General features: G+C 40.0%; 2 protein-coding genes across 6 annotated transcripts in view; one reads left to right on the top strand and one right to left on the bottom strand.

Moving 5' to 3' along the window:
* Positions 1-14101, bottom strand: part of hook3 (hook microtubule-tethering protein 3) — a 147466-nt gene extending 133365 nt beyond the window's left edge. Inside the window, exons 1-2 of one of the 4 annotated variants that reach the window (XM_051929781.1) lie at positions 13905-14101; positions 13705-13787 (exon numbers count right to left, since the gene is read on the bottom strand). In XM_051929781.1, coding sequence (XP_051785741.1) covers positions 13705-13761 — 57 coding nt within the window. In that variant the 5' untranslated portion in view covers positions 13762-13787; positions 13905-14101. The remainder of the gene's footprint in view (positions 1-13704; positions 13788-13904) is intronic. The other 3 variants (XM_051929777.1, XM_051929779.1, XM_051929780.1) reach the window with 3 other exon arrangements.
* Positions 14102-14337: 236 nt separating this feature from the next.
* The window catches only part of rnf170 (ring finger protein 170), a 32533-nt gene continuing 19545 nt past the window's right edge, over positions 14338-27325 (top strand). The window contains exons 1-4 of one of the 2 annotated variants that reach the window (XM_028805042.2): positions 14338-14419; positions 22855-23013; positions 23735-23810; positions 26037-26157. In XM_028805042.2, the coding sequence (XP_028660875.1) occupies positions 22877-23013; positions 23735-23810; positions 26037-26157 (334 nt within the window). In that variant the 5' untranslated portion in view covers positions 14338-14419; positions 22855-22876. Of the gene's footprint in view, positions 14420-22854; positions 23014-23678; positions 23811-26036; positions 26158-27325 lie in introns of those variants that run through there. The other variant, XM_028805043.2, reaches the window with a different exon arrangement.

The raw sequence follows: 27325 nt of genomic DNA, 5'->3' as shown, positions 1-27325 counted from the left end.
GACTCCTCTGTATTTAATATGCTAATGTATTTTCCATGTTGAATGAAGGAAGGCAACATACGCGTCATTTAACCACAGAACTACTGGCTAGGAAGTTGACTCTCTACCGTATTGGCCAGTTTAAACAAAAGACAAGAACCCCTGAACACACATCAGGCCATATCATACACCTCCACCTACATCATTACAGTTGTTTACACTCAAATTAACTTGTTAAGATCATTATATCTGAAATAAAATGAAAACACCTTTTGTAATGTACCAGATTACAATAAGTAAATGTCATCCTCTTTAATAAAATCCCTATGTGCGTCCAGGTGTCCGTGTGTGTGTGTGTCTTCTGGTGAAGTGCACAAGCGCGGGGCTTCTGGTGCGTATGCGCGGGGCACGGTGCGATGCGCGATATTACTATCAGAGAAAGTTAGAGGCGTTTTATGGAAATACAAACCAGTATTACTGCGATAGGAAATTAAAGGTACACAATACAGTGACGCATATTACAGCCACATACAAGCCAGTATTACTGTCAGAGGAGATTAAAGGCATATTACCGACGCGCACGCCTGTATTACCGCCAGATAAAATTAAAGGTATATTACGGACGCACAAGTCAGCGGACGTACAAGACAGTATTACTGTCACAGAAAATTAAAAATACACAATACATGGCGGCAGCCCACGAAGAACGGTCAGCTCAGCAAGTAAACATCAACAAAAGAAAGGCCGAAAGAAAGAAAAATACGACCAACAAAAAGAATGAGGTCAAAGTCCCTTGCCATTTAATATAGACTGTTCCTACTAATGTTTATGCACTACTGTTCTAGCGCCCGTTATTGTAACGGGTTAAATGACTAGTGTTATATAATAGCTTAGCTGAACTTCACACTAATAGTAACATAACTATGCACTGGGCTTTATTCTTACATCAGAGACGTACTTAATTACAACTACTGTTTGTAAAATGGGACATTTGAACTTGCTGTATTTTTTTTTATTTCAATTTAAATTTATTAGGAGTCGGAGTTGGTACATTTTTGCCAACTCCGACCCCGACTCCAGGTACACAAAAACGTTTCTAACTCTTCGACTCCGACTCCATAGCCCTGCCTGAACTACTGGCTGTGGACTATTGCAGACCTGAAGGAAGGCTTATGGGCCAATGAATCAAAATGTGAAATCTTTGGTTCACCACGCAGGGTGTTTGCACTACCAACTGTAGAATCCAGTTCAGCAAACGCAGAGCTCATGTCGAACAACAACACTCCTCTAAAAGAATACAGCTGGCCTAAACTATGAGATAATCCTAACCAGCTGGGCCAAAGGAAATATACAATTTCCTGTAAAAGACAAATCAAAATAATACAATGAACTATTCTGGACTTTGACTTGACCCATTTGCTTTTTCTTTTTATTACATAACTAGCTGTGTAAGCCTGTGCTGTAAAAAGCCCGGGGTCCTAGAAACTATTGAAATCGGCAGAAAAAAAAAACTGAAATGCAGAAATGTCTGGTAATTGAAAGGAACTATTCTGGCGTCTCTCTCCTAGCAGGATTTGTTTTATCAACGTGCTTGCATCGCTTGTGCATTAGCAGCGGGAGGAAAAGTAAAAGGGATATCGTTTTGCCGATGTTTGTGGCTAAGCGACTTTGTCTTTCTTCTGAGGTTTTGTTTTGCTGGAGTGCTGGCCTTCAATTATATCCAGTACATTTGTTACCACTGTTTTTTTTTTTTTTATTTTATTTATTACTAGCCGCCCCTCGCGGCTGTGCCCATGTAGAAATGAAGCAGGACAGCGAGGAGGGCCCCGCCCGGCTCCCTACTCTCGACGTTACGCTTCCCCTTCCCCTCAGCCCGCAAACTCTGTCTCAGAGTAGCGCCAAATAAATCAGTACCGCAAGCGAACTATGATTCTTAGCGTGATGCGAGAAGTCGCAAAATCAACCAGAATGTTCAAGCAAATTCCAGAAAAATGCCCAATCTAAATCCGTTAAGTAGTGCTCTCGTTCGCTAGCTAAGTGGATGTAATATATGCTCCGAGTCTGGCATGTGAGTGAGGAGGGCCCCGTCCCCCTCCCCACAGCTTCAGTCTTGGATTAGCACGAATATTTCACTCCTAAAAGCAAACTATGATACGTAGCACAATAAGAGAAGTTGCAAAATCAACCGGAAGGTTCAAGCGAATTATAGAAAAAAAAAAAAAAAATCTAAATCTGTTAAGTAGTTCCCTCATGAAAAAACGGACAGACATTGGATTTTATTTATTTATATATATATATATATATATATATATATATATATATATAATAGACAGACAGACAGACAGACAGACAATCCACTACAATGTATTGCCCATTGTTTATTTATTGGATAGTTTGTTGTACTTGTCTTGCACTTGTCCTGTGTTTATGTACTGTATGTGTTGCCCTGCGGTCACGGGGAACTTCATTTCATACCCACTGTACAGGTGCTGGTCATAAAATTAGAATATCATGACAAAGTTGATTTATTTCAGTAATTCCATTCAAAAAGTGAAACTTGTATATTAGATTCATTCATTACACACAGACTGATGTATTTCAAATGTTTATTTCTTTTAATGTTGATGATTATAACTGACAACTAATGAAAGTCCCAAATTCAGTATCTTAGAAAATTAGAATATTGTGAAAAGGTTCCATATTGAAGACACCTGGTGCCACACTCTAATCAGCTAATGAACTCAAAATACCTGCAAAAGCCTTTAAATGGTCTCTCAGTCTAGTTCTGTAGGCTACACAATCACGGGGAAGACTGCTGACTAGACAGTTGTCCAAAAGACGACCACTGACACCTTGCACAAGGAGGGCAAGACACAAAAGGTCATTGCTAAAGAGGCTGGCTGTTCACAGAGCTCTGTGTCCAAGCACATTAATAGAGAGGCGAAGGGAAGGACAAGATGTGGTAGAAAAAAGTGGACAAGCAACAGGGATAACCGCACCCTGGAGAGGATTGTGAAACAAAACCCATTCAAAAATGTGGAGGAGATTCACAAAGAGTGGACTGCAGCTGGAGTCAGTGCTTCAAGAACCACCAGGCACAGACATATGCAAGACATGGGTTTCAGCTGTCGCATCCCTTGTGTCAAGCCACTCTTGAACAAGAGACAGCGTCAGAAGCATCTCGCCTTTGGACTGCTGCTGAGTGGTCCAAAGTTATGTTCTCTGATGAAAGTAAATTTTGCATTTCCTTTGGAAATCAAGGTCCCAGAGTCTGGAGGAAGAGAGGAGAGGCACAGAATCCACGTTGCGTGAGGTCCACTGTAAAGTTTCCACAGTCAGTGATGGTTTGGGGTGCCATGTCATCTGCTGGTGTTGGTCCATTGTGTTTTCTGTGGTCCAAGGTCAACGCAGCCGTCTACCGGGAAGTTTTAGAGCACTTCATGCTTCCTGCTGCTGACGAACTTTATGGAGATGCAGATTTCATTTTCCAACAGGACCTGGCACCTGCACACAGTGCCAAAGCTATCAGTACTTGGTTTAAGGACCATGGTATCCCTGTTCTTGACTGGCCAGAAAACTCGCCTGACCTTAACCCCATAGGGTATTGTGAAGAGGAAGATGCAATACGCCAGACCCAACAATTCAGAAGAGCTGAAGGCCACTATCAGAGCAACATGTGCTCTCATAACACCTGAGCAGTGCCACAGACTGATCAACTCCATGCCACGCCGCATTGCTGCAGTAATCCAGGCCAAAGGAGCCCCAACTAAATATTGAGTGCTGTACATGCTCATACTTTTCATGTTCATACCTTTCAGTTGGCCAACATTTCTAAAAATCCTTTTTTGCATTGGTCTTAATTGATATTCTAATTTTCCGAGACACTGAATTTGGGACTTTCATTAGTTGTCAGTTATAATCATCAACATTAAAAGAAATAAACATTTGAAATACATCAGTCTGTGTGTAATGAATGAATCGAATATACAAGTTTCACTTTTTGAATGGAATTACTGAAATAAATCAACTTTGTCATGATACTCTAATTTTATGACCAGCACCTGTATGCTGTAATGACAGACAGACAGACACTTTATTAATCCCAAGGGGAAATTCACATACTCCAGCAGCAGCATACTGATAAAAAACAATAAATTAGACAAAAAGGTAGAAAGTTATGGATGGTGTGACAAGAAAGCCATTTGACTTGACACGAAAATACTTGGGATGCGACTCTCAGTAAAAAGACACATTTCTACAGTTATTAATATCTCTCACTGCTTAAATTATATATATTTAGCACATAGATCACTTGTGTCTAATTGCTCTCAAAACATCTTTACTGCAGAAAATGCGCTTCGTATAAATCAGCTACATAATACTCCACTACTTCCATTAACGGCCTGAAGAAAGCAGGAGCCTATTAAAGTGGCATCAAAGCAAGGCAGGTACTACCTCTGGACAGGATGGAAGACCACCACAGGGCTCACTCACTCATATTGCATAATTAATAATGAGAACAATACCAAATCTAAGCAGAGTTTCTGGAAACATAAGAAATTTATCAAAAACAACCTGCCTCTGAACACAAAGAAGAAACTGCCAGCTATACCAGTATGGTCCAGCCTGCGGTATGACGCAGAAACCTTTGCTCTTATGTGGTCACTTAGGAAGAAAATAACAGCTTTGGAATTATGGTGTTACAGAAGAATACTGAAAATTAGCTGGATAAAGAAGACTACAAAACGAGGAAGTGATGCGAAGAACTGGTATGACGACACCAATGCTAGTGGAGCCAATATTGAAGTTAAAAACAAGTCTTCGTCATATTGCTAGGGACTTGGCTAGTGAAGAACAGTGCAAAATCGTGGAAGGGAACTGGAAAAAGAAAGGGAATAATAATAAGAAGAAGAAGGTGGTGGTGGTGGTGGAGGATGGATGGATGGATGGATGATGTTGAAGAGGTGACAGGCATCCAACATCAAAAAAGCTGGAGACAAAACCAAGTGGAAAGAAATGGTCAGTGCAAGCTTCCCAGTCTGAAAACACCAAACACTGCATGTGGTTATAGTTGTGCAGTGGCATCCATTTTTTGTGTAGACCAGGGGTGTCCAACTCTGGTCATAAAAGGCCGCAGTGGCTGCAGGTTTTCATTCTAACCATCTTCTTAATTAGTGACCCGTTTTTGCTGCTAATCAAATGCCTTAAGTTTTAATTCCCTTGACTCAGATCCCTTAGTCGTTTCTTTTTCCCTAATTATCAGCCAAACAATAATGAAACACAAAACAAGCCACCACATCACCAGCTAACCACAGTATCTGAAAACAAAGAAAAGATGAGAGTCTCAGATAAGGTAGATCTGGCTCAGGTCACCAAAACATTTTGACGTTGTTCTTAGAAAAAACACAAAATCAACAGTTTTGGAAATGTCTGCTGTGGCAGAACGAGAGCAGCAAAAGGCCATGGAATTAAATAACAGGCTTAATTAACAACTCTGCTTCTAATTAAGAAACTGGTTGGAATGAAATTGGTTGGAATTTGAAGACCCAATTAGCTGGTCATCTGTTGGCTCACTTTATATCTAATTTAGCTGCCATTTAATGAAGATAAGAACCAATTCAGAGGACTGAATCCTTAAAAACAGGGCTATTAAAATGAAAGAAAAATAAGTTAATTAGCAGTGAAAGCTGGTCACTGATTAGGAAAAGGCTGAGAATGAAAACCTGCAGTCACTGCGGCCCACTAGGCCTGGAGTTGGAAAGCCCTGCTGTAGACGAAGAAACTTGTATGCAAATTAAGAAGCAAACCCTACAGAAATGGTCCTGCTACTAGAAATCAACCCAGCATCTTATGCTCCAACCTTTGCTATCATACCAACCAACCAAACCGCAACAATCATTAAGTTATTACAAGTGTCTCCAAATTTTAGAATTGTTAGTTTATACTCCTTTAAGGAGGCTGTCAACACAGCACATTAAACTACAGAAATGATATTTGGTTCAAGTCACATTCAAAATTATCACCACAAAAGGGAAATTTAGTTTGTCACAGAGAGATGAAAACATCACATTAAAAACACAGCAAACAAGAATTAGGCCGTCAGGCTGAAGTTTGTATAATAAACAAAATTGTTCATATATACATACATAAAATATATATATATATATATATATATATATATATATATATATATATATATATATATATATATACATACACACACAAACATATACAGTGCATCCAGAAAGTATTCACAGTGCATCACTTTTTCCACATTTTGTTATGTTACAGCCTTATTCCAAAATGGATTAAGTTCACTTTTTTCCTCAGAATTCTGCACATAATGACAACGTGAAAAAAGTTTACTTGAGGTTTTTGCAAATTTATTAAAAATAAAAAAACTGAGAAATCCCATGTACATAAGTATTCACAGCCTTTGCTCAATACTTTGTTGATGCATCTTATATTGACCAATATGTTTAAAGAGGCTTTGCTTCTGACGCGGACGTCCGAGGTTCGATCCCCGAAAGGGGTGCAATGGAGTGTGTATGCCTGATGAGCGCAAATAAGGGCGAAACACGTGTTGCATACTCTTTGCATTATTTCACAGTAAACTATGTAACATTATACATACATACATATATACACACATACACATACAGTTAGGTCCATAAATATTTGGACAGTGACAACTTTTTTCTAATTTTGGTTCTGTACATTACCACAATGAATTTTAAATGAAACAACTCCGATGCAGTTGAAGTGCAGACTTTCAGCTTTAATTCAGTGGGGTGAACAAAACGATTGTATAAAAATGGGAGGCAACTAAAGCATTTTTTTAACACAATCCCTTCATTTCAGGGGCTCAAAAGTAATTGGACAATTGACTCAAAGGCTATTTCATGGGCAGGTGTGGGCAAGTCCATCGTTATGTCCTTATCAATTAAGCAGATAAAAGGACTGGAGTTGATTTGAGGTGTGGTGCTTGCATGTGGAAGATTTTGCTGTGAACAGACAACATGCGGTCAAAGGAGCTCTCCGTGCAGGTGAAAGAAGCCATCCTTAAGCTGCGAAAACAGAAAAAACCCGTCCGAGAAATTGCTCCAATATTACGAGTGGCAAAATCTACAGTTTAGTACATCCTGAGAAAGAAAGCAAGCACTGATGAACTCGGCAACGCAAAAAGACCTGGACGTCCACGGAAGACAACAGTGGTGGATGATCGCAGAATCATTTCCATGGTGAAAAGAAACCCCTTCACAACAGCCAACCAAGTGAACAACACTCTCCAGGGGGTAGGCGTATTGATATCCAAGTCTACCATAAAGAGAAGACTGCATGAAAGTAAATACGGAGGGTGCACTGCAAGGTGCAAGACACTCATAAGCCTCAAGAATAGAAAGGCTAGATTGGACTTTGCTAAAGAACATCTAAAAAAGCCAGCACAGTTCTGGAAAAACATTCTTTGGACAGATGAAACCAAGATCAACTTCCACCAGAATGATGGCAAGAAAAAAGTATGGAGAAGGCGTGGAACAGCTCATTATCCAAAGCATAATGTAAAACACGGTGGAGGCAGTGTGATGGCTTGGGCATGCATGGCTGCCAGTGGCACTGGGACACTAGTGTTTATTGATGATGTGACACAGGACAGAAGCAGCCGAATGAATTCTGAGGTGTTCAGAGACATACTGTCTGCTCAAATCCAGCTAAATGCAGTCAAATTGATTCATGATACAGATGGACAATGACCCAAAACATACAGCCAAAGCAACCCAGGAGTTTATTAAAGCAAAGAAGTGGAAAATTCTTGAATGGCCAAGTCAGTCACCTGATCTTAACCCAATTGAGCAGGCATTTCGCTTGTTGAAGACTAAACTTCAGACAGAAAGGCCCACAAACAAACAGCAACTGAAAGCCGCTGCAGTAAAGGCCTGGCAAAGCATTAAAAAGGAGGAAACCCAGCATCTGATGATGTCCAGGAGTTCAAGACTTCAGGCTGTCATTGCCAGCAAAGGGGTTTCAACCAAGTATTAGAAATGAACATTTTATTTCCAGTTATTTAATTTGTCCAATTACTTTGGAGCCCCTGAAATGAAGGGATTGTGTTCAAAAAATGCTTTAGTTGCCTCACATTTTTATGCAATCGTTTTGTTCACCCCACTGAATTAAAGCTGAAAGTCTGCACTTCAACTGCATCGGAGTTGTTTCATTTAAAATTCATTGTGGTAATGTACAGAACCAAAATTAGAAAAAAGTTGTCTCTATCCAAATATTTATGGACCTAACTGTATATACACACACATATATATATATATATATATATATATACACACACAGTATATATACATACATACACACACATATAGATATATATACACACACACACACATATATGTATGCATACATACATACATACAGTATATGCTTTGTAAACATCAATTTAATTTTCAGATTTCAGTTTGTTGCTTGCAACAGTCCACGATTGTTGAATGAGGCACAATGTTGGAAGAGTCAAATAATTTATTAGGCTCATCAGCTGACAAGCACTAATTACAATTCTTGACCAGACTAACACCCAAGGAGCTGAGCCACACCAGACAGATGACCTGACAACCTCTGAAAATTTACAACTGAAAAGGTGCCTGAACTTTTGCAAATGCCACATCTCCTCCAATTTTTTTTTAATATTCTTTTAATTCATTAAAAAAATCATAACTGTACATTAACTTTTTAAAAACAAATTTGTTCTTTTGCTGTCCAAGTTTTACTTATTTTTTACTTCAAATTAGAACATAAGAAAAAATATTACAGGAACTGGCCATTCTGCCCAACAAATCTTGCAAATCCTGTCTACCCAATTCCTCCAAAATAACATCAAGTCAAGTTCTGAATGTCTAACTAGAGTCCTATTGTTAACCGCTCTATTTGGTAGCTTACTCCATGTGTCTGTGGCACTCTGTGTAAAAAAACAAAAACTTTCTAACGTTTGTGCAAAATTTACGCTTAACAAGATTCCACTGTGAACACTGTGCTCTTGTTGAACTCATTTTGAAGTAACAGTCTTAATCCACTGTACTAATTCCTTTCATAACGTTAAAACACTTCAATCATGTCACCTCTTAACCTCAACTCCTTCACTCTTTGCTCATAACTCATACCCTGCAGTCCGGTAACCAGCCTAGTTTGTCTTCTCCAAATTTTTTATAGCACTACTTTATCTTTGTTGTAGCCCGGAGCCCAATGCTGCAACAGTACTTCAGGTGAGGCCTCACTAGTGCATTATAAATCTTAAGCATAACCTCCTTTAACGTGTACTCTGAACATCATGATGTATGACCTAACATTCTGTTTACCTTCTTAATGGCTTCTGTACATTGTCCGGAAGTGGACAGTGATGAGTCCACTACGACTCCTAAACCCTTCTCAAAAGCAGTACTTTCAAATTTCAGACCTGTAATTGTGTGTTCAGCTCTAACATTTCTACTTCCAAAGTGTAATACTTTATATTCAATTACATTAAACTTCTCCTGCCACAAGTCTGCCTGCTTGCTTTCCAAGTCTCTCTATAATGATTCGATCTCAACAAAATATGTAACTTGGTCAAGGGTGTTCAAACTTTTAGATGAAAACTGTATTACATATAAACCTATATTAAGACTGACAGTGATTGAAAAGAAAAATATCTGTTCAGCTTACAAATTACGCTGGTGGATGTTAACTACAGTAATATTATTATTAAAAACTAGCCATCTACCGCGGCTCCACCCGCAAACTTTAAAAAAAATCCATAAACAAAAAGGTATCACTAGATAAGTGGAGGTTAAGGTACGCTCCAAAACACACAGGTAGACCGACTCCCCACTTCCCCCTCCCCTCGGCCTGCAGCCTCCGTCTTGGATTAGTGAGAATATATTGCTCCTGCAAGCGAACTATGATTCTTAGCACGATGAGAGAAGTTGTAAAATCAACCGGAATGTTCAAGCAAATTCTAGAAAAAAGCCCGATCTAAATCCGTTAAGTAGTTCTATTGTTTGCTAGTTAAGCGGATGTAAAGTATGCCCCGAGGCTGGCACGAGTGAGGAGGGCCCTGCCCCCCTCTCCCCGGCCTGCTGCATCTCTCTTGGATTCGCGCAAATAAAATCGGTACTGTAAGCGAACTATGATTCTTAGCACGATGAGAGGAGTCACAAGATCAACCGGAATGTTCAAGCAAATTCTAGAGGAAAAAAAAAAAAAAAACAGATCTAAATCCGTTAAGCAGTTCTCTCATTTGCTCGCTAAGCAGATGTAAGTTACGCCTCAAGGCTGGCGCGTGAGTGAGGAAGGACCCGCCTCGCTGCATTTCTCTCGGATTCACACAAATAAATCGGTACCGCAAGTGAACTACGATTCTTAGTGTAATGAGAGAAGTCACAAAATCAACTGGAATGTTCAAGCAAATTCTAGAAAAAAGCCCAATCTAAATCCGTTAAGTAGTTCTCTCGTTAAAAGCGGACAGACATACAGACAGACTTTGGATTTTATATAGAGAGAGATAATTAATTGCATTTATATACCGTTTTTCTAACCTATTCAAAGCACTTTCCATAGACAGTGAGAAACCACTTCAACCACCACCAATAAACAGCACCTACTTGGATGATGTGACACAGGCCATTCTTGCGCCAGTGCGCTCACCACACATTAAGCTATTAGGTGGTAAAAAACGTGAGAAAGCTAGCTAGCCAGTTAGAGATAGAGGTGATTTGGGGATAGAAAGGACATGTACTCCTTTCAAAAGATGTCCAGAAATCTTTAATGACCACCAAGAGTCAGGACATTGGCAATACATCTCATCCAAAGGATGGCACTGATTTTCAAAGCACAGTGACCCCATCACTCTTAACAGGGTATTGGGATCCACAAACAAACTACAGGGTAAGCGTCCCCTAATGGCAGTACCAACACAACTTTTCCCTAGTTGATCTCCCATTCAAGTACTGACCTGACTCGGCCCAATAATGCTTAGCTTCAGGTGTATTACCTCTTCTGAAGTCACCTCCACTGTTTACCTTAACTGCCATTTCTTAATGACATTTCAGACTGTGGTAACTGCAAGCTGGAGGCGCTTTGAAATTTTTGTATACTCTTCAACTGCTCTGTACACATCAATTGGTTTAAATTTCAGATCCTACGTCAGTTGCTTAGAGGAGCCCATGGTTGTTGAGTGTTGCTCAGTGCTTGAATATGTAGGCATGGAGCTGGACAGTTTGACATCTGTGGAAGAGCGACGGGCGCTGAGCAGGCTCCTGTCTATCATGGAGAATCCACTGCATCCACTGAACAGGATCATCTCCAGACAGAGGAGCAGCTTCAGGGACAGACTGCTGTCACCGTCCTGCTCCACTGACAGACTGAGGAGATCATTCCTCCCCCACACTATGTGACTCTTCAATACCACCCGGGGAGGTAAACGTTAACATTATTCAAAGACTAGACAAAGAGCCCGTTTCAACAACGTAAGATTAAACGGGCACGAGTTTGTGTCAGCAGTGTATGAAGAACAAATGATAAGTAACGAAGAAGTTGTTTTGTAATGATTGTAGTCCGCTTTACTCATTACTGTACAGGCTTGTAGTGTTAGTTGATGAATTTTCCAGGCCTATAGTATAATATTGAATGATGAATGTTCCAGTACAGTATGGAATAGTAATAAGTATAAGTGCCACAAGCCTGATATAGGTGTATTGAATGAATGCGTAATTAGGCCTCAAGCTGTAGTCGAAATCGCCTTTCAGGCCTCTAGAGCTTTAATCGAAGTCGCCTTTCTCTTTGAATTTTTGCGGTTGTAAATCTGCCGCCTGCCGCGATGTTGGGGTTGGATGTCGGTCTCGTAAATGTTTCTCGGGCAGCTGCGCAGAATGCGACTGCGCATTCGGCTTCGGACAGACGTGAGTGAGTGAGTGAGTAGGCAGGCGAATTATGTATTAAGATATTCTCTGTCTGTATACCTGCATTGTTATCACTCTTTAAGTTAATATTTTCTTTATCAGTATGCTGCTGCTGGAGTATGTGAATTTCCCCTTGGGATTAATAAGGTATCTATCTATCTATCTATCTGAATAGTCAAACAATTTATTGGCAATGGAGGCTCTGAGAGACTTAGCGAGGAGTCTGAGTGTCTGGGTTTATCGATGTCCTGATAAAAACCAAGAGCCAGGCCTTTAATGACCTCTTGGGCACGGCCATCAGCAGTGTGTCTGTCTGCGGAGAGAGTGTCAACCTCATTGAGAGGTTCACTTACCTCGGCAGTGACATTCATGTCTCTAGTGACTCTTCCTATGAAGTCAGTAGATGGATTGAGACAGCATGGGGGGTCATGAGGTCACTGGAAAGGGGTGTGTGGTTCTCCCGATATCTCTGCAAAAGGACGAAGGTCCAATTCTTTAGAGTCCTGGTGCTTCCTGTTTGTGAGGCATGCACGCCATCCAGTGTCCTGAGATGAAGACTGGACTCCTTCATGTGTGTCTCTTCAGAGAATCTTTGGGTATCACTGGTTTGACTTTGTGTTGCTCATGGATTCCCAAATGAGGCAGTTGACCTGCATTGTGAGGGAGTGTCAGTTACGGCACTTCCCGGTTCCTCCCTGTGTGGATTGCGCTTTGAGTACTGAGAAAAGCGCTATATAAATGTAATGAATTATTATTATTATTACTATGGCCATGTGGTGCGATTCCCCAAGGGTGATCTGGCTCGCAGGATCCTCATGGTTGAGGTCCCAAGTGGCTGGATCCAGGTCAAGGGGACACCCTTGTAACACCTGGCTGCGGCAGACAGAGGGTCTGGGACTGGACCATGTGTCTGCCTTGGTTCACCAACCAGGATCCCAATCTGTTTCGTCATATGGTGGGTGCAGCAATGTGCTGTGCCAGTGCATGCTCCCCAACCTAACCTGACCTGACTTTGAACTGTCATTAGCCGACAGATGAACGCCTAATGAGCTAAGCAAAACAAAATAACAACCTTACGAGTTCTGAGCACATATAACTGAAGGGATTTCCAAACTTTTGCAAATGCCACCTTTATTATTTTTTATTTGTTTCAGTCCATCTAATAATTAATAACTGTACATTATAAAAATGTCACTTTTAGTTTGTTGGCTGTTGAAACTGTATTTTACAATTTTATACCTTGAATGTCAACAGTGTGTCATTTGGCCAGGGGTGTCCAAATTGTAACACACATAAAATATAAAGACTTGACTGTTCAGATCACAACTTCAGCCTGCAGATATTTATATAATACAGTAAACATATATTAAGACAACTTAAAGTTGCTAGGATACTTACTCAAAGTTAAAAGTATACTGCATTACATTAAATACTAAAAAAAATCTACATGCAGTTCTGTTGACTTTGTCAATTTTCTATCTACAGTGAATTACAGTACGAGAAAAATCTGCAACATTGTGACTGGAAAAACATAAAAAAGAACAGAACTCCTACTGGAAACTTCTGTCACTGGATCTTGGCTTACCATTGTCATCTCAATAAAAGCTGTCACCACTGGACGTTGGATCCAACAAAATAAGATTAAACGGCACCACTACTATCTAGGAGATATTAGCAGCAATTAATAAAAACTGCCACTCGAGACCGCGATCTGCCTGACCGGCTGTCTTGCTCACAAGACTCAGCCCAAACGTTACTCGAGATATTAACGGAGAAGAAGCTCAGCACTCACCCACGTCAACAGACTCTCGCAGAGCTCGACCCGATCAACCGACTCCAAAGGATTCATCTTGACCCACAGACAGTAGCCACCCGCTGGGAGGAGTGAAAAACAAACAACACCAATGTAAACAACAAAAGAACAATAAAACAAAATCCTCCAGACGTTCAGGGTGCACCCAGGTTGCCAAAAGGGAAAAAAAGAAAGAATACCTTCACACACCCGTTGTAATTTTCACGTAATCCTTTTTTTGTTGCAGTTACCCCGCTGGATACATGCAAGAATAAAAATAAAATACGACGATAATAAAACGATAACGGAGAGACACAGACCAGCCCCGCCGGTTTCTCTCTCTCTCTCTTTCTTTCGCTCACACAGTCACTCGCTCTCTCTCTCACTCTCTCTCTCTCTGTCTACCCAACGGGGTCCTGCATCAGACTGCCACTCAGCACTTGTAGCTAAAAAAGCGCCTGACTAAAAGTAACGTCAAAACTAAGGTGAGGCATTTTTCGCAAACATTTTTAAATAAAAATAATAATTATAAAGTAGTTACATTATATTTTTAACGCTTATATATTGAATACTAATCTGCTCGTGTAGAGAATTTTTCAGGCATATCAAAGAACAGCCTAATAAGAGGTTTTGGAATTTTTCTACGTCTGAATGCTGAGGAAAGCCCGCAGCCTCTGGAGCGCGGAAGTAATCGTGTGGCCAATGGAGTGCGTGGGTATGTAGCGCCGGGCTGATCTCTGTGACACTTTTAACTGTTAATGCGAATTAATATGTGGGAGTTAGGGCGTCCCTTGTGACATTTAACTCCTATGATTTAATGGGTCATATTTGGCAGAGCTTACGCAGTTTGGAATCATTTGCATGGTGGACGTGGAGAGTTGTCGCCGGGTTGTCATGTTATAGCAAAAACATTAGCTCTTGAATTCTTTCGTTTTTATTGTCTATTCCGTAGTTTCTCGAGTCCTAAACAACGGCTGTTAAAACTAAATAAAAAAAACCAACGTAGTTGGATTCAGTTGCAGGTTTTCCTGCTGTTAGATTGGCTGACTGTTGTCTTGTCGTTTTTACAGTTATTTTAGTTTATTTTGGAAGAAAATACCCAAAATTCTTCATTCAGATTGTATACGCTTTCTCAGTTGAACCTGTTAAATCCAGACCAGGCTTGCGAGGGGGTGCTGGAACCTGTCGTAGCTGGCTTAGGGCACAAGCAGGAACAAAACCTGGAAAAGGGTGCCAGTCCAACGCAGGGTGAACACACACCCACCCACCCAAATTAACCCATCAACCCCAAATACACACTATGGCCAATTGAGCGTCTCCAGTTCACCCAACCTGCATGTGTTTGAACAGTGGAAGGAAACTCCAGCAGGGACACAGAGAGAACATGCAGACTCCACAAAGGGAGGACCCTGGACCTGAACCCTCATCTCCTTACTGTGAGGCAGCAACGCTACCACTGCGCCATTTTTAAGGTGTATGTGTTGTATTTGTTACTGATAGATCAGAGTACTTTTAACATTTTCTGTTTAATGATACATTGTTGTCCGACTCAAATCGGTTACAGATTAAATAAGTTAATAGTACTAGATCTCTGTTTACCTTTTACAGTTAATCATACTATGCAATATTACTAAAAGTAATAACTTTTACTAACTGTTTAGTTAGCTGATTATTTCGATTGATCGATTAACCTCCTGAGCGTTAAGCTAACCCCTGAAAAATGAGCCAACATTTTCAACAACAAAAAATGTTATTATGTGTTAACACAAATACATAAATACCAAAACGTCAACACTGTCGCAATAGTAAAGGTATGACTAGCGTCCCCTGCTGTACTGATGCAGATTTAGCATGCATGCTTTGTGTGATATTTTTTGAAACAGTCACCAATGCACAGAAGGCACTGTTCAAGAAGATGTTGAACATTTTTTTTTTTTTTACACATATCAAGGGCAGAATATTAGTGCCTGACCCACAATATCACATTGACTGTACTTGTAATACCACTTGGCTCCTCTAATGGTATAAATCATGGGTGTCGAACTCCAGTCCTGGAGGGCCACAGTGGTGGCAGGTTTTCATTCTAACCGTCTTCTTCATTAGTGACCAGTTTTTTTCCGCTAATTAACTTCTTTTGTCTTAGTTTTAATTAACCTGGCTCAGGCCCCTTAGTTGTCCCTTATTTCCTTAATTAGCAGCCAAACAATAATGAGACACAAAACAAGCCGCCACATGACCAGCTCAGTTGTGCCCACCACACAATATCTGAAAATAAAGAAAGGTGAAGGTCTCGGTAAGGTTGAAATCTCAGGTCACCAAAACATTTTGATGGCGTTCTTAGAAAAAAACAGAAAAATCAACAGTTTTGGAAATGTCAGCTGTGGCAGAATGAGAGCAGCAACAAGCCATGGAATTAAATAACAAGTTTAATTAACAGCAAGAATCATCTTTTCATTAAGAGATTGGTTGGACTTTGAAATCCCAGTTTGGTGTGTCATCTGTTGGCTCGTTTCACATCTGATTTCTGTTTGGCTGTCATTTAATGAAGAAACAAATCAGTTCAGAAGACTGAATCTTTAAAAACAGTGCTATTAAAATGAATGGAAAAGAAGTTAATAAGCAATGAAAACTGATCACTGATTAGGAAAATGGGGTAGAATGAAAACCTACAGCCACTGCGGCCCTTCAGGCCCGGAGTTCGACACCCCTGGTATAAAGTATCGAGTTCCAGACGCATCCTAAGCAGGCTTCTGGCAGCATGTAGAACTTGATACTGAAGCGGGCCCATTTAGATGCAATGTACTGTATCCACGGCAGCCTTCCCTTGTAACCCATCAGACTTTTGACAATAAGTGTATCATGATTGGAAACGCACACCTTCTACATATTTTTTAATAATTGCCTGATTTGGGATATGTGTGATTGAGACATTGAAATGTGGACTGAATTTGGCCATGCCACTGCCCAAGAAAGTAAGTTGCATCATCCTGACTGACTCGACAACATAAATGATTCTCTTTGTACCAATATCTGACTTCAAAGAAGGAGTTGTAGGCAGGTTTCATTCGTGAAAACCACAAGCTAGATCTGCTCTATCCAAATATTAATGAATTTAAATATAAACCTGTGGAATAATCTGAGCAGGTCTGATCTCATTTTGACGCCACTACATGCCTGTTATTGACAGCAGCAGCTCGCTGTTACCCAAGCCAGAAGTTTTTATGCTTTTTTTTTTTTTGGGGGGGGGGGGGTTGTTATTTATTTATTGGGGCTTCTGTAAATTTTCCCTTGGAGACAAATATAGTATAATCTAATTGATCAGTTTTAATGCTCGGTGATTGGCTTCATCATAGACCTTGTTAATAGTGAAATACTGATATTTTGTTATTATTAAAAAATGACTGTCACTCATAACTTCATTAAAAATGGCTGTCTATAACAACCAGTTTGTGGATGAGTACAAGCTCTGGACTGGTTTATCCAGTGTGCCCAGCAATATCAGGAGACTAAAAAACAGCCACATGTTGTCTGTTGCATCAGGCTGCCAGTGACTGCAGCAAGCAAATGATTTACTTTGACTTTTACGACACTGCTAGGCATATTGTTTCATATTGTATTTTCTCTGTCAAAATATTATTGTTAAATCGTAAATAGTCCAGATAATCACAATTAACAGACATCTTTAAACTGGGATTACCCCCAAAGAGGAGGTGCTGGATCCTCAGCAGTATTATTAAGCCGACAGCAAACACGAACATCACTGAAACTTGGCATGTCGGAATCTACCCAACTGGTGTCGGTTTCACTGTTCGTATCAATGTCTGATGAGCCATTCACATCGTCCTCACTTTCACTCCATTCAAGCAGCGGTTCAGTTGCAGTTTGATCTGAAAATGGCTTTACAGCTTTTCATTTGCTGTTTTGTTTTTGGTTGAAGGCTCCGCCCCATGTACACTGTGCCAAAAATTGCAACCGTTTATCCCAAAAACTAGCTGTGTTATCCTAACATCATCTGTGAAATTTCTTAAGACAGTGGCCCTCGTTTTGTAGTTAATCTGATGTAAGTACACTCCTGTATATACTATTTGTTTTTTTTTTCTTTTCCCCAGGGGCTAATATTGTTAGTTCACTTGGATCCCCTTAGATGAATTCTTGCTTTTCGTAGTGTGTGACTTTGGTTCTTGTTAATGGTCATTGCAAAGTGCCGTTTTACAAGGACCTGTATTCTCTTGAATTAAAAATACATGGAATTTTGTGTATAATTTCACCCTGTGTGTCATCTTGTAAAAATAGTTGCTTCGGCCATTATAATTTTGTGAGTGTTCAAGTTAGGAATGGATGCAAATACGTTTTGGATGAAGTCTCTGTCATGCACATTGGGTGCATAAATATTTATCAAAATCACTTTAAAATTAAATAAATTACCCATAACCATCACAAGTCGCCCTTCAGGATCTGATACTACATCTGATACCACAAAAGAAATTATTTTGTGAATTAAGATTCCCACTCCTCTGGTTTTCTTTGTATAGCTGGAGTTTTTGGTTGAAGGCTTCGTCCCATATACACTGTTTGTGCCAAAAATTGCAAACATTCATCCATCCATTTTCCAACCCGCTGAATCCGAACACAGGGTCACGGGGGCCTGCTGGAGTAAATCCCAGCCAACACAGGGCACAAGGCAGGAACCAATCCCGGGCAGGGTGCCAACCCACCGCAGAAAATTGCAAACATTTTATCCAAAAACTAGCTGTGTTATCCGGTGTCATCTGTGAAATTTCTTAAGACAATCTGCCTCGATTATAGTTAATCAGATGCAAGTAACTGAGTACTCTCCTGTATATAATATATTTTTTTCTTTTCCCCAGGGGCTAATATTATTAGTTCACTGGATCCCCTTAGATGAATTCTTGCTTTTTGTAGTGTGTGACTTTGGTTCTTGTTAATGGTCATTGCAAAGTACAGTTTTACAAGGAACTGCATTCTTTTGAATTAAAAATACATGGAATTTTGTGTATAATTTCATCCTTTGTGTCATCTTGTAAAAATAGTAGCTTCGGCCATTATAATTTTGTGAGTGTTCAAGTTAGGAATGGATGCAAATACTTTTTGGATGAAGTCTCTATCATCCACATTGGGTGCATAAATATTTATCAAAATCACTTTACAATTAAATAAATTACCCATAACCATTACATATTGCCCTTCAGGATCTGATACTACATCTGATACCATAAATGAAATTGTTCTGTGAATTAAGATTCCCACACCTCTAGTTTTCTTTGTATAGCTGGAGTGCAATATGTGGCCAGTCCAGTCTATTTGCAACCGAAAACTGATCCATGTCAATTAAGTTAGTCTCCTGTAAAAATACTATTTTGGCATTTAGACCTGTTAGGTAAGAGAATACTTTCTTCCTCTTTAGTTCGTGATTGAGACCTTTGACATTCCAGCTCACAAATTTACTGTTTGGTCATAGAAGCATTGCTTTTGATCTTTTGTTGTCATTTTATAATCTTAAATTAAGGTTGTACATTATTACATGTGCTAGCTTTAACCTTAATTTCCAGTATTGCAAGGAGTTATGTTTGTGAAGCCTATTGTTGTGTTGTCACTTATAGTTGTGGGGATGAAAAGGATCGATCAGAGATAGATTGTTCTCTTTACGAAGTTGGTGTTGGTTTAAGCGGGTTTCCCTTCTGTTGTTCTGTAGAAGAGGAAGAAGAGAGGTTAGTGCACCTTATCAATCCTCGAGCTGACATCTTACCCTCAAGTTAAACCCTTTGATTGCCTCCTGTGTGCACGTGTGTGACAGTATCTGTTCCTTGCACAATGCTCTCCTTCATAAAACCAGTGCATGTATGTTCTAACATTACACATAATTATTCCACACAAGTCTACATTTACACTTTGTCAGTTAAACTGGACATCAGTAAAAGGGGTAGAAGGTCAACACCACTGGTAAGTGTCGAAAAAAAACGCTGAGAATGTGGTGTTTGATTTTATTATCTGCTAGACTGCATCAAAGACCACAAGATACAGTGAGTGTTATGCATTCTTTAAAATATGACATCAATTACCATCCACTGCTGTAAAAGAAATCCTCTGCTGAAGACGGTTTTTGTTATTTATGACTGGGATTCAGATAAGTATTTTGAGCTGTCAGAAGAAAGTGACATTGAAAGTGCTGCTGCATTATCTCTTTAAGTGTCAGTGAGACTCTGATAATCCGTTCTTTTTTCAGGCACTCCCACTACCGGGTTATTGCCATTGCCAAGCAGAATCATTTTGAGAGATCTTGCAAGACACAGATTTCCCACTCAATGCGACCCTGAAATGGCTATAGGCATTTGAGTTCTTTGCGTTTCGACCACCATAGTTGCATCCTTTCTCTCTGCTATATCTCAAAATTTGACTGCAGTTGCTTTAAGTCAATGTAGTCACACGCTTTTAAGTGTGAAAAAGCAAAATTCATTCATAAAAAAAAATGAATCACTGATGAGACTAAGTAGTTGTTGTAGCTCCATTATGCAACTGTTTATTGTCCTACAGTGGATTTGTGCCTATTTCAGGGTTAGTTTCTGCTTTGTAACATTCTGGTATGTACCAGACATTATGGTTCTCATAAATCCTATTATGTTATATCATCTCCTGTTGAGTTCTGCTCTGTACTTGTAATATTTCTATTGCACTGTTATATTGTATTGAGGATTACTTGTGTTCTGTTCTGTGTATTGTATTGTATTGTATTTATCTCCTTTTTTTTGACACCCACTGCACCCCCAACCTACCTGGAAAGGGGTCTCTCTTTGAACTGCCTTTCCCAAGGTTTCTTCCATTTTTTTTCCTGACAAGGGTTTTTATTGGGAGTTTTTCTTTGTCTTCTTAGAGACTCAAGGCTGTGGGGCTGTCAAAAGGTAGGGCCTGTTAAAGCCCATTGCGGCACTCCTTGTATGATTTTGGGCTATACAAAAATAAATTGTAAAAAAAATTATTGTAATTGTAAATAAGTGGAGTCGTGTATAAAATGTGTTGTAATTTCTACACTGTGGAATCGAATTCTATATAAATACAGTAAGCACCAGGGGGCGCCACTGAGCCGAAACCTCAGATGGAAATGCCCAACACAACAACAATTTATTTTTTGTATCTCACAAAATCACACAAGAAGTGGCACATCAGGCTTTAACAGGCTGTATTCATTGACAGCTCACCAGCCTTGACTCCGTAAAAAAACTCCCCCAAAAATATCCTTCGTAGGGAAAAAATGGAAGAAATCATGGGAAAGGCAATTCAGAGAGAGAACCTTTCCAGGTAGGTTAGGTGTGAAATGAGTGTCAGAAAATAGGGTAAATACAGTATAATACACAGAACAGAACACAAGTAATCCTTTTCACAAATCTAGATAGCCAATCTGTCAATGGTATCTCGGGAGTACAATACAATAGTAATATTACAAACTGCAAAGCAAAATGTAAGAACAGATTATACCAACAAGCTGCCTCCCCCCTACTGGCCATTGCACAGCTGAGTCAGTGCTGGGATGGCCAATCAGATAAAAGGACCCTTCTACCCGATGATTCCAATGCACCTCCATCAGAGATGACATGGACGGGCAAACAACTTGGCATTAGAGCAGTGGCACCAATTGCCACATTTTTGAGTACTGAGATGAGAAACAGAGTAGGTGAGTGTTAGTAACAAATTACAAACATCATATTACTTATGTTTTAGTGCTAATGAGTAACAACACAGATGCACAGCTAATCAGCAGCTCTAGTCAGGGTGTGCTAAAATGATGTAGTAAGTCTTCAGCTGGGATTTAAAAACAGACTGAAGGGGCATCTCTTATAGCAGCAGGCAGACCACTCCACAGTTTAGGGGCCTTGTAACTAAAGGCTCAATCTCCCACTGTTATTTTATTAACCCTTGGAATCATAAGCAGACCGCCATCTTGTGATCTTAATGTGCACTCTGGTTTGTAAATCATGATAAGTTCAGACAAGTAAGCTGGACCTTGGCCATTTAAGGCTTTCTATGTTAAAAAGAGGATTTTGAAATCTGTCCTAAACTCAACCAGGAGCCAGTGTAAGAATGTAAGAACTGGGGTTATGTCTTCGTATTTTCTTGTTCTTGTAATAATTCTTGCAGCAGCATTTTGGATTAACTGAAAGCTGCATAAAGAACAATTTGAACATCAAGTGAACACCACATTGCAGTAGTCAATCCTACTAGAAATAAATAGATGAATTAATATGTCAGTATCTCACATATTTAGAAAATGCCTTCATTTCCCAACATTTTTAAGATGGAATTAACATGTTTTGGACAATTTTGTAATATGCGCTTTAAATGACATGCTAGAGTCAAAGATAATACCTAGAACATGATAACGGATAAAATAAGGTATTTATTCACCCATGACACCATTTAGCAATTACCTGTGCAAAGCTCATTGAAGAAACCATAATGCAAAACCAATTCTTTCTCCTTCTGATCTCTAACTGAGTGTTTCCCGCTGCCTTCCGACTGACTTCCCAATGTGAGGTGGAGGGCTTCTTTTCAAGCCGTACCCAGGAATACTTCCAGTGCCCCACTGTGTCTTTCTGGAAGCACTTCTGGTTCACATTGAAAGTAGGGAGGGCCTCCCCAACAGCGCCCTCTATCAGCACTCTGGGACACTGACAGGGTTGCACTTCTGAACTCCCAGCTCCCAAGCACCCCTGCAGGTGTCCCAACATGGCTGCTTCAAGAGAACCACTGCCACCTGCTGTATTGATGTTGGAACTGCTCCCCACTTCCAGCTTCCACTGGTCCAAGCATTATTTTATTCTGGTCGAGTCCAACGTCGTTTCTTTGTCCAGTTGTACAACTCATCTGCCCTTCTTTTTTGGCCACCTGTCCAAGTAAGAAACCATCCTCCTTCCAGGAGTTCCTGTTCTCCTTCTCCAATACCCTTAAATGAAAGTCTGCAGTGTACACTTTAATCATGATGTCTGAATTGTTTGATTTGTAATTTTAACCTGTAGAGCAGAAATGTGTTCTTGTCACTAACATTATGGAGGGCACCTTAACCCATCCACTTTTTAAGTTGGCCTTTCAGATTTCTACTTTAGTTACAATTATTTGTCTGCTTCTTTTGTTTAAAAGACCTATCTTGTGAAAGTCTGGCATGGATGAGAACCAAAGGGGAATTCATGAGTCAGCACATCAAGAAATTTCCATCATAGAAGGAGTAAGTGACCAAGTTCTTGCTGCTGTAGTTCTCAGCTTTGCCTTTCTGGGCGGATTTGCTACTCTGCTGTTCAGGTAAGAGAGAAGCAAAAATGGGGAAATTCTGCACCTGTAAAGCCAACCTGATGTATGTGCCTTTCTGAAGAATGATCTCTTTGTTGTTGTTGTTGTTGTTGTTGTTTTGGATGAAAATGTGCAGTTTAAAATTAATCAAAGACAGCATCTTGAAAATATAAACTATTTATTATTTGGCAACATGAGTGTACAGTAGTTAAAGCTGCTGCCATGCTACCCAGAGACCTGGGTTCAAATTCTGTCTCTTTCACAATCTTTGTGGAGTATGCACATTCTCCCTTTTCCCTCTGCCCCAAATACTCAAGTTTTTGTCTGCTTTATAAAAATGTGTATGTTATATTGACATGTGTGTATTTATAAATGTTTCCATTTTTATTGTCTGGATTTCCTCCTTTTTTGTAATAACACTCTTGTCTGTACTGTAGGCACAGTGCTTCCTTAGAAGTGGTAGAACCAAAAAAAGTAGCAGTGAAATCTTGATTACGTGTAGAATTATAATTTGAGTACATGTTCAACCTTTAAATAACCACTTAAAAGTCTTTTAAACCCACTAATAAATTCAACATTGACAACAGTAAGTTGTTTTTCTTGAAATATTGTTTTATGCAAGTGTATGTACATATTCTTACTTTACTTCCCTTTTAAGTGTTATGTGTTTGTTTCAGAAAAGAGCTAATCTAAAAGGCATGTTTCAGTAATCTATGCTGATTTATGCTCTTAGAAATGAAGAGCAAAACATCCATCCCGAGCACCAAGAACGGGTGAGTGCTGTACGGCAGCAGCTCCAGTCAGAAGATGTAAGTGTTAAAAATATCCAAAATTTGATAGAAGTCATACTTTATGTGTATACTCATTCTATATTTAGTATTTTGTAAAATTTAAACTGACATTTTACGTTTCACATGGCTCTGTACCTGCCAGCCGAGGCCTTTAATGTCCTCTTAGGCACGGCCATCAGCAGTGTGTCTGTCTGAGAGAGTGTCGACCTCGTCGAGCGGTTTACTTACCTCAGCAGTGACATTCAAGTCTCTGGTGACTCTTCCTATGAAGTCAGTAGGTGGATTGGGAGAGCATGGTGGGGTTAAGAGGTCAATGGAAAGGGGTGTGTGGCGCTCCCGATATCTCTGTAAAAGGATGAAGGTCCAAGTCTTTAGAGTCCTGGTGCTCCCTGTTATTTCCAGCAGGGGTCGCTAGCTCCCTGGTTGGAATAAGTTCTTTTATAATTGCAGTGTCTTAAGTAGCCCGAAACTATATCGATATAATATTAAAAGGCGATACCTCTCCCATAGTGATACGGCAGTAAGAAATTACATAAGAGAAAATAACTTACCTTTCTTTAATGACAATTTACGCGGCATTACAGACAAAGGAAGCCATAGCAAGACTTTTATCAAGGTGGGATCTCGATGTATACAGTCTGCCATTTTCGTCGCTGCGCTGGAAGGGTTTTTAGGACCGGATAATGATATCTCCCATCCTTCCGTCGGCTTCAAAGGTGTTTAGCTACTGTCCGTTTTTTATACCGTTTTCTCCACGTGCAGGCCCCCATGTAGGCAAATAGTCCAATTCCAGACAAAGAAAGAAGATCTTACGCTGACTCTTAACAGACGAAAAATAGTATACATCTGTCTTCAGGCTGACTGCACGTTCCCCCAGCTATCTTTGTCTATCTTGTCCTATGCTTGGCCTAGCAATTCTAAATGCTGTGCCCTTTTGTACTAAATCTGGCTCAGCTATGCATGTTAAAAGAAAAAAGCAGAAAAAACAGATTTAAAATGTCTGCACAGAGCACAGTGACATTAAACTTATTATTCTAATTATACCTGTTTTTCTATATGGTTGCAAGACATGAACGCTATCCAGTGACTTGAGATGAAGATTGGACACCTTCATGTGTATCTCTTCAGAGAATCCATGGTCACCGGTGGTTTGACATTGAGTCGAACAAGCGGTTGCTCACCGAGTCCCGAATGAGGCACAATACCTGTATTGTGAGGGAGTGTCAGTTACGGCCCTGTGGCCATATGAGGCGATTCTCAGAGGGTGATCTGACTTGCAGTATCCTCATTGTTGAGGTCCTGAGTGACTGGACCAGGCCAAAGGGGACGCCCACGTAATACAATACAATACAGTTTATTTTTGTATAGCCCAAAATCACACAGGAAGTGCCGCAATGGGCTTTAACAGGCCCTGCCTCTCGACAGCCCCCCCAGCCTTGACTCTCTAAGAAGAAAAGGAAAAACTCCCCCAAAAAAAACCTAATAGGGAAAAAATGGAAGAAACCTTGGGAAAGGCAGTTCAAAGAGAGACCCCTTTCCAGGTAGGTTGGGCGTGCAGTGGGTGTCAAAAGAAGGGGGTCAATACAATGCAATACACAGAACAAATCCTCAATAAAAAATTAAAAATTTTTTAGAAGTACGGAGCAGAATTTAACAGTAGATGATATCACATAATAAGATTTAGATAATTTTAGACTCCTGGAGACCTCATCCATCAAGCTGCCTCCCCCATTTGGCCATTCCATGGCTGAAACAGTGTTGGGCCAGCCAATCCGATGAAAACACCTGCCTGCAGCAGATAGAGGGTCATTTCTGGGAAGTGGGACTGGACCACATGTCTGCCTGGAGAGGGTTACCAACTGGGATCTTGAGCTGTTATGTCATGTGGTGGGTGTGACAATGTACTATACCAGTGCACGCTCCCTAACCTGACCTCTGCACCTGCACTAAGTGAAGAGCACCATATAAAAATGAATTGAATGAGAATGTTTATTATTGCATGCTCATTTTTCATTTGTCGTACCAACATAAAAGAATATCGTATTTCTGAATTGTATGTGCTGATATTAGCTACTCAGTTATGACTTTTATCGTAAAAGAAATGATGATAGTCAAAATCAGTACAGAGGGGACTTGTAAAACATGGCCACAGATTCCATTATAACAAAGCTTGCCCAGCCATTATATTTTATATTCTGTTGTTGTTTATTTATTTGTAAATTTACCTCTGAATTTTTTTTTCAGGACACACCAACTCTTGCTGCCCTAGAGAGACTACAATTCTACACAGACATGACCTGTCCAATCTGTTTGCAGCAGCAAGCTTCTTTGCCCACTGAAACCAATTGTGGGCATCTTTTCTGTGGTTAGTACAATTCTATTGGTTTATTTTTGGGAAAAGTTATTCTTGGATTATATTTGGCCTTTTTGGTTTCATTTATTGAGTCCTAGTATTAAAAATTACTGCCACACCAGTACGCCAAAAGTGACTCCAGTTAATTGAAATTAAGAAGATATGGCCAACATTTTTAAGCATATGCATACGCAAGTCAGAAGTTTCCATACACTTAGGGTGAATTCTTTAAAACTCGCACTCTAACCCCTCCACAGATTTGATACTAACAAACTATAAGTTTGGCATGTCGTTTAAGGCATCTACTTTGTGCGAGGTAAAAGTCATTTTTTTCCACCAATGTTCACAGACCTCAGGGTATTTAACTTTTTCTTGACTATATCACAATTCCATTGGGTCACAAATTTACATACACTTTGTACAAATTTGGTAGCATTGTCTTTAAATTGTTTAATATGAGGCACATTTTTTGGGTTGCCTTTCACAAGCTTCTTACAATAAGTTGCTGGAATTTTGGCCCATTCCGCCAGACAGAACTGGTGTAACTGGGAGAGCTTTGTAGGACTCCTTGATTGCACATACTTTTTCAGTTCTGTCCACAAATACTCAGTTGTATTGAGGTTGAGGCTTTGTGATGGCCACTCCAGTACCTTGACCTTGTTGTCCTTTAGCCAGGTTGTTAATTTTAGAAGTATACTTGGGGTCCTTGACCATTCGAAAGACACATCTTCCTTGCTGAGCTCTTGAAATGTTTCTTGAGTATATCTACATAATTTTCCTTCCTTGTGAAGTGCACCAGTCCCTTTTGCCGCCCCCATAACATGATGCTCTCCTCCCCCCCCCCATATGTTTGACGGCTGGGTAGGCCTCACCCTTTTTGCTCCAAACATAATGATGATCATTATGACCAAACATTTTGATATTGGATTTGTCAGACCAGAAGACATTTCTCCAGAAGGTGAGATCTTTGCCCCCTAATGCCATTGCAAACTGCAGTCTGTTTTTTTCATGGTGGCTTTGGAGCAGTGGCTTCTTCCTTGCTCAGCAGCCTTTCAGGTTATGTTGATGTCGAACTTGTTTTACTGTGGATATCAATACTTGTCTTCCTGTTTCCTCCAGCAGTTTTACAAGACCTTTTGCTGTTCTTCTAGGACTGATTTGCACTTTTCGTGACAAAGTA

This window comes from Erpetoichthys calabaricus, chromosome 7 (genome assembly GCF_900747795.2).
Source record: "Erpetoichthys calabaricus chromosome 7, fErpCal1.3, whole genome shotgun sequence".
Classification (NCBI taxonomy): domain Eukaryota; kingdom Metazoa; phylum Chordata; class Cladistia; order Polypteriformes; family Polypteridae; genus Erpetoichthys; species Erpetoichthys calabaricus.
This window is presented reverse-complemented; position numbering and strand designations above follow the sequence as displayed.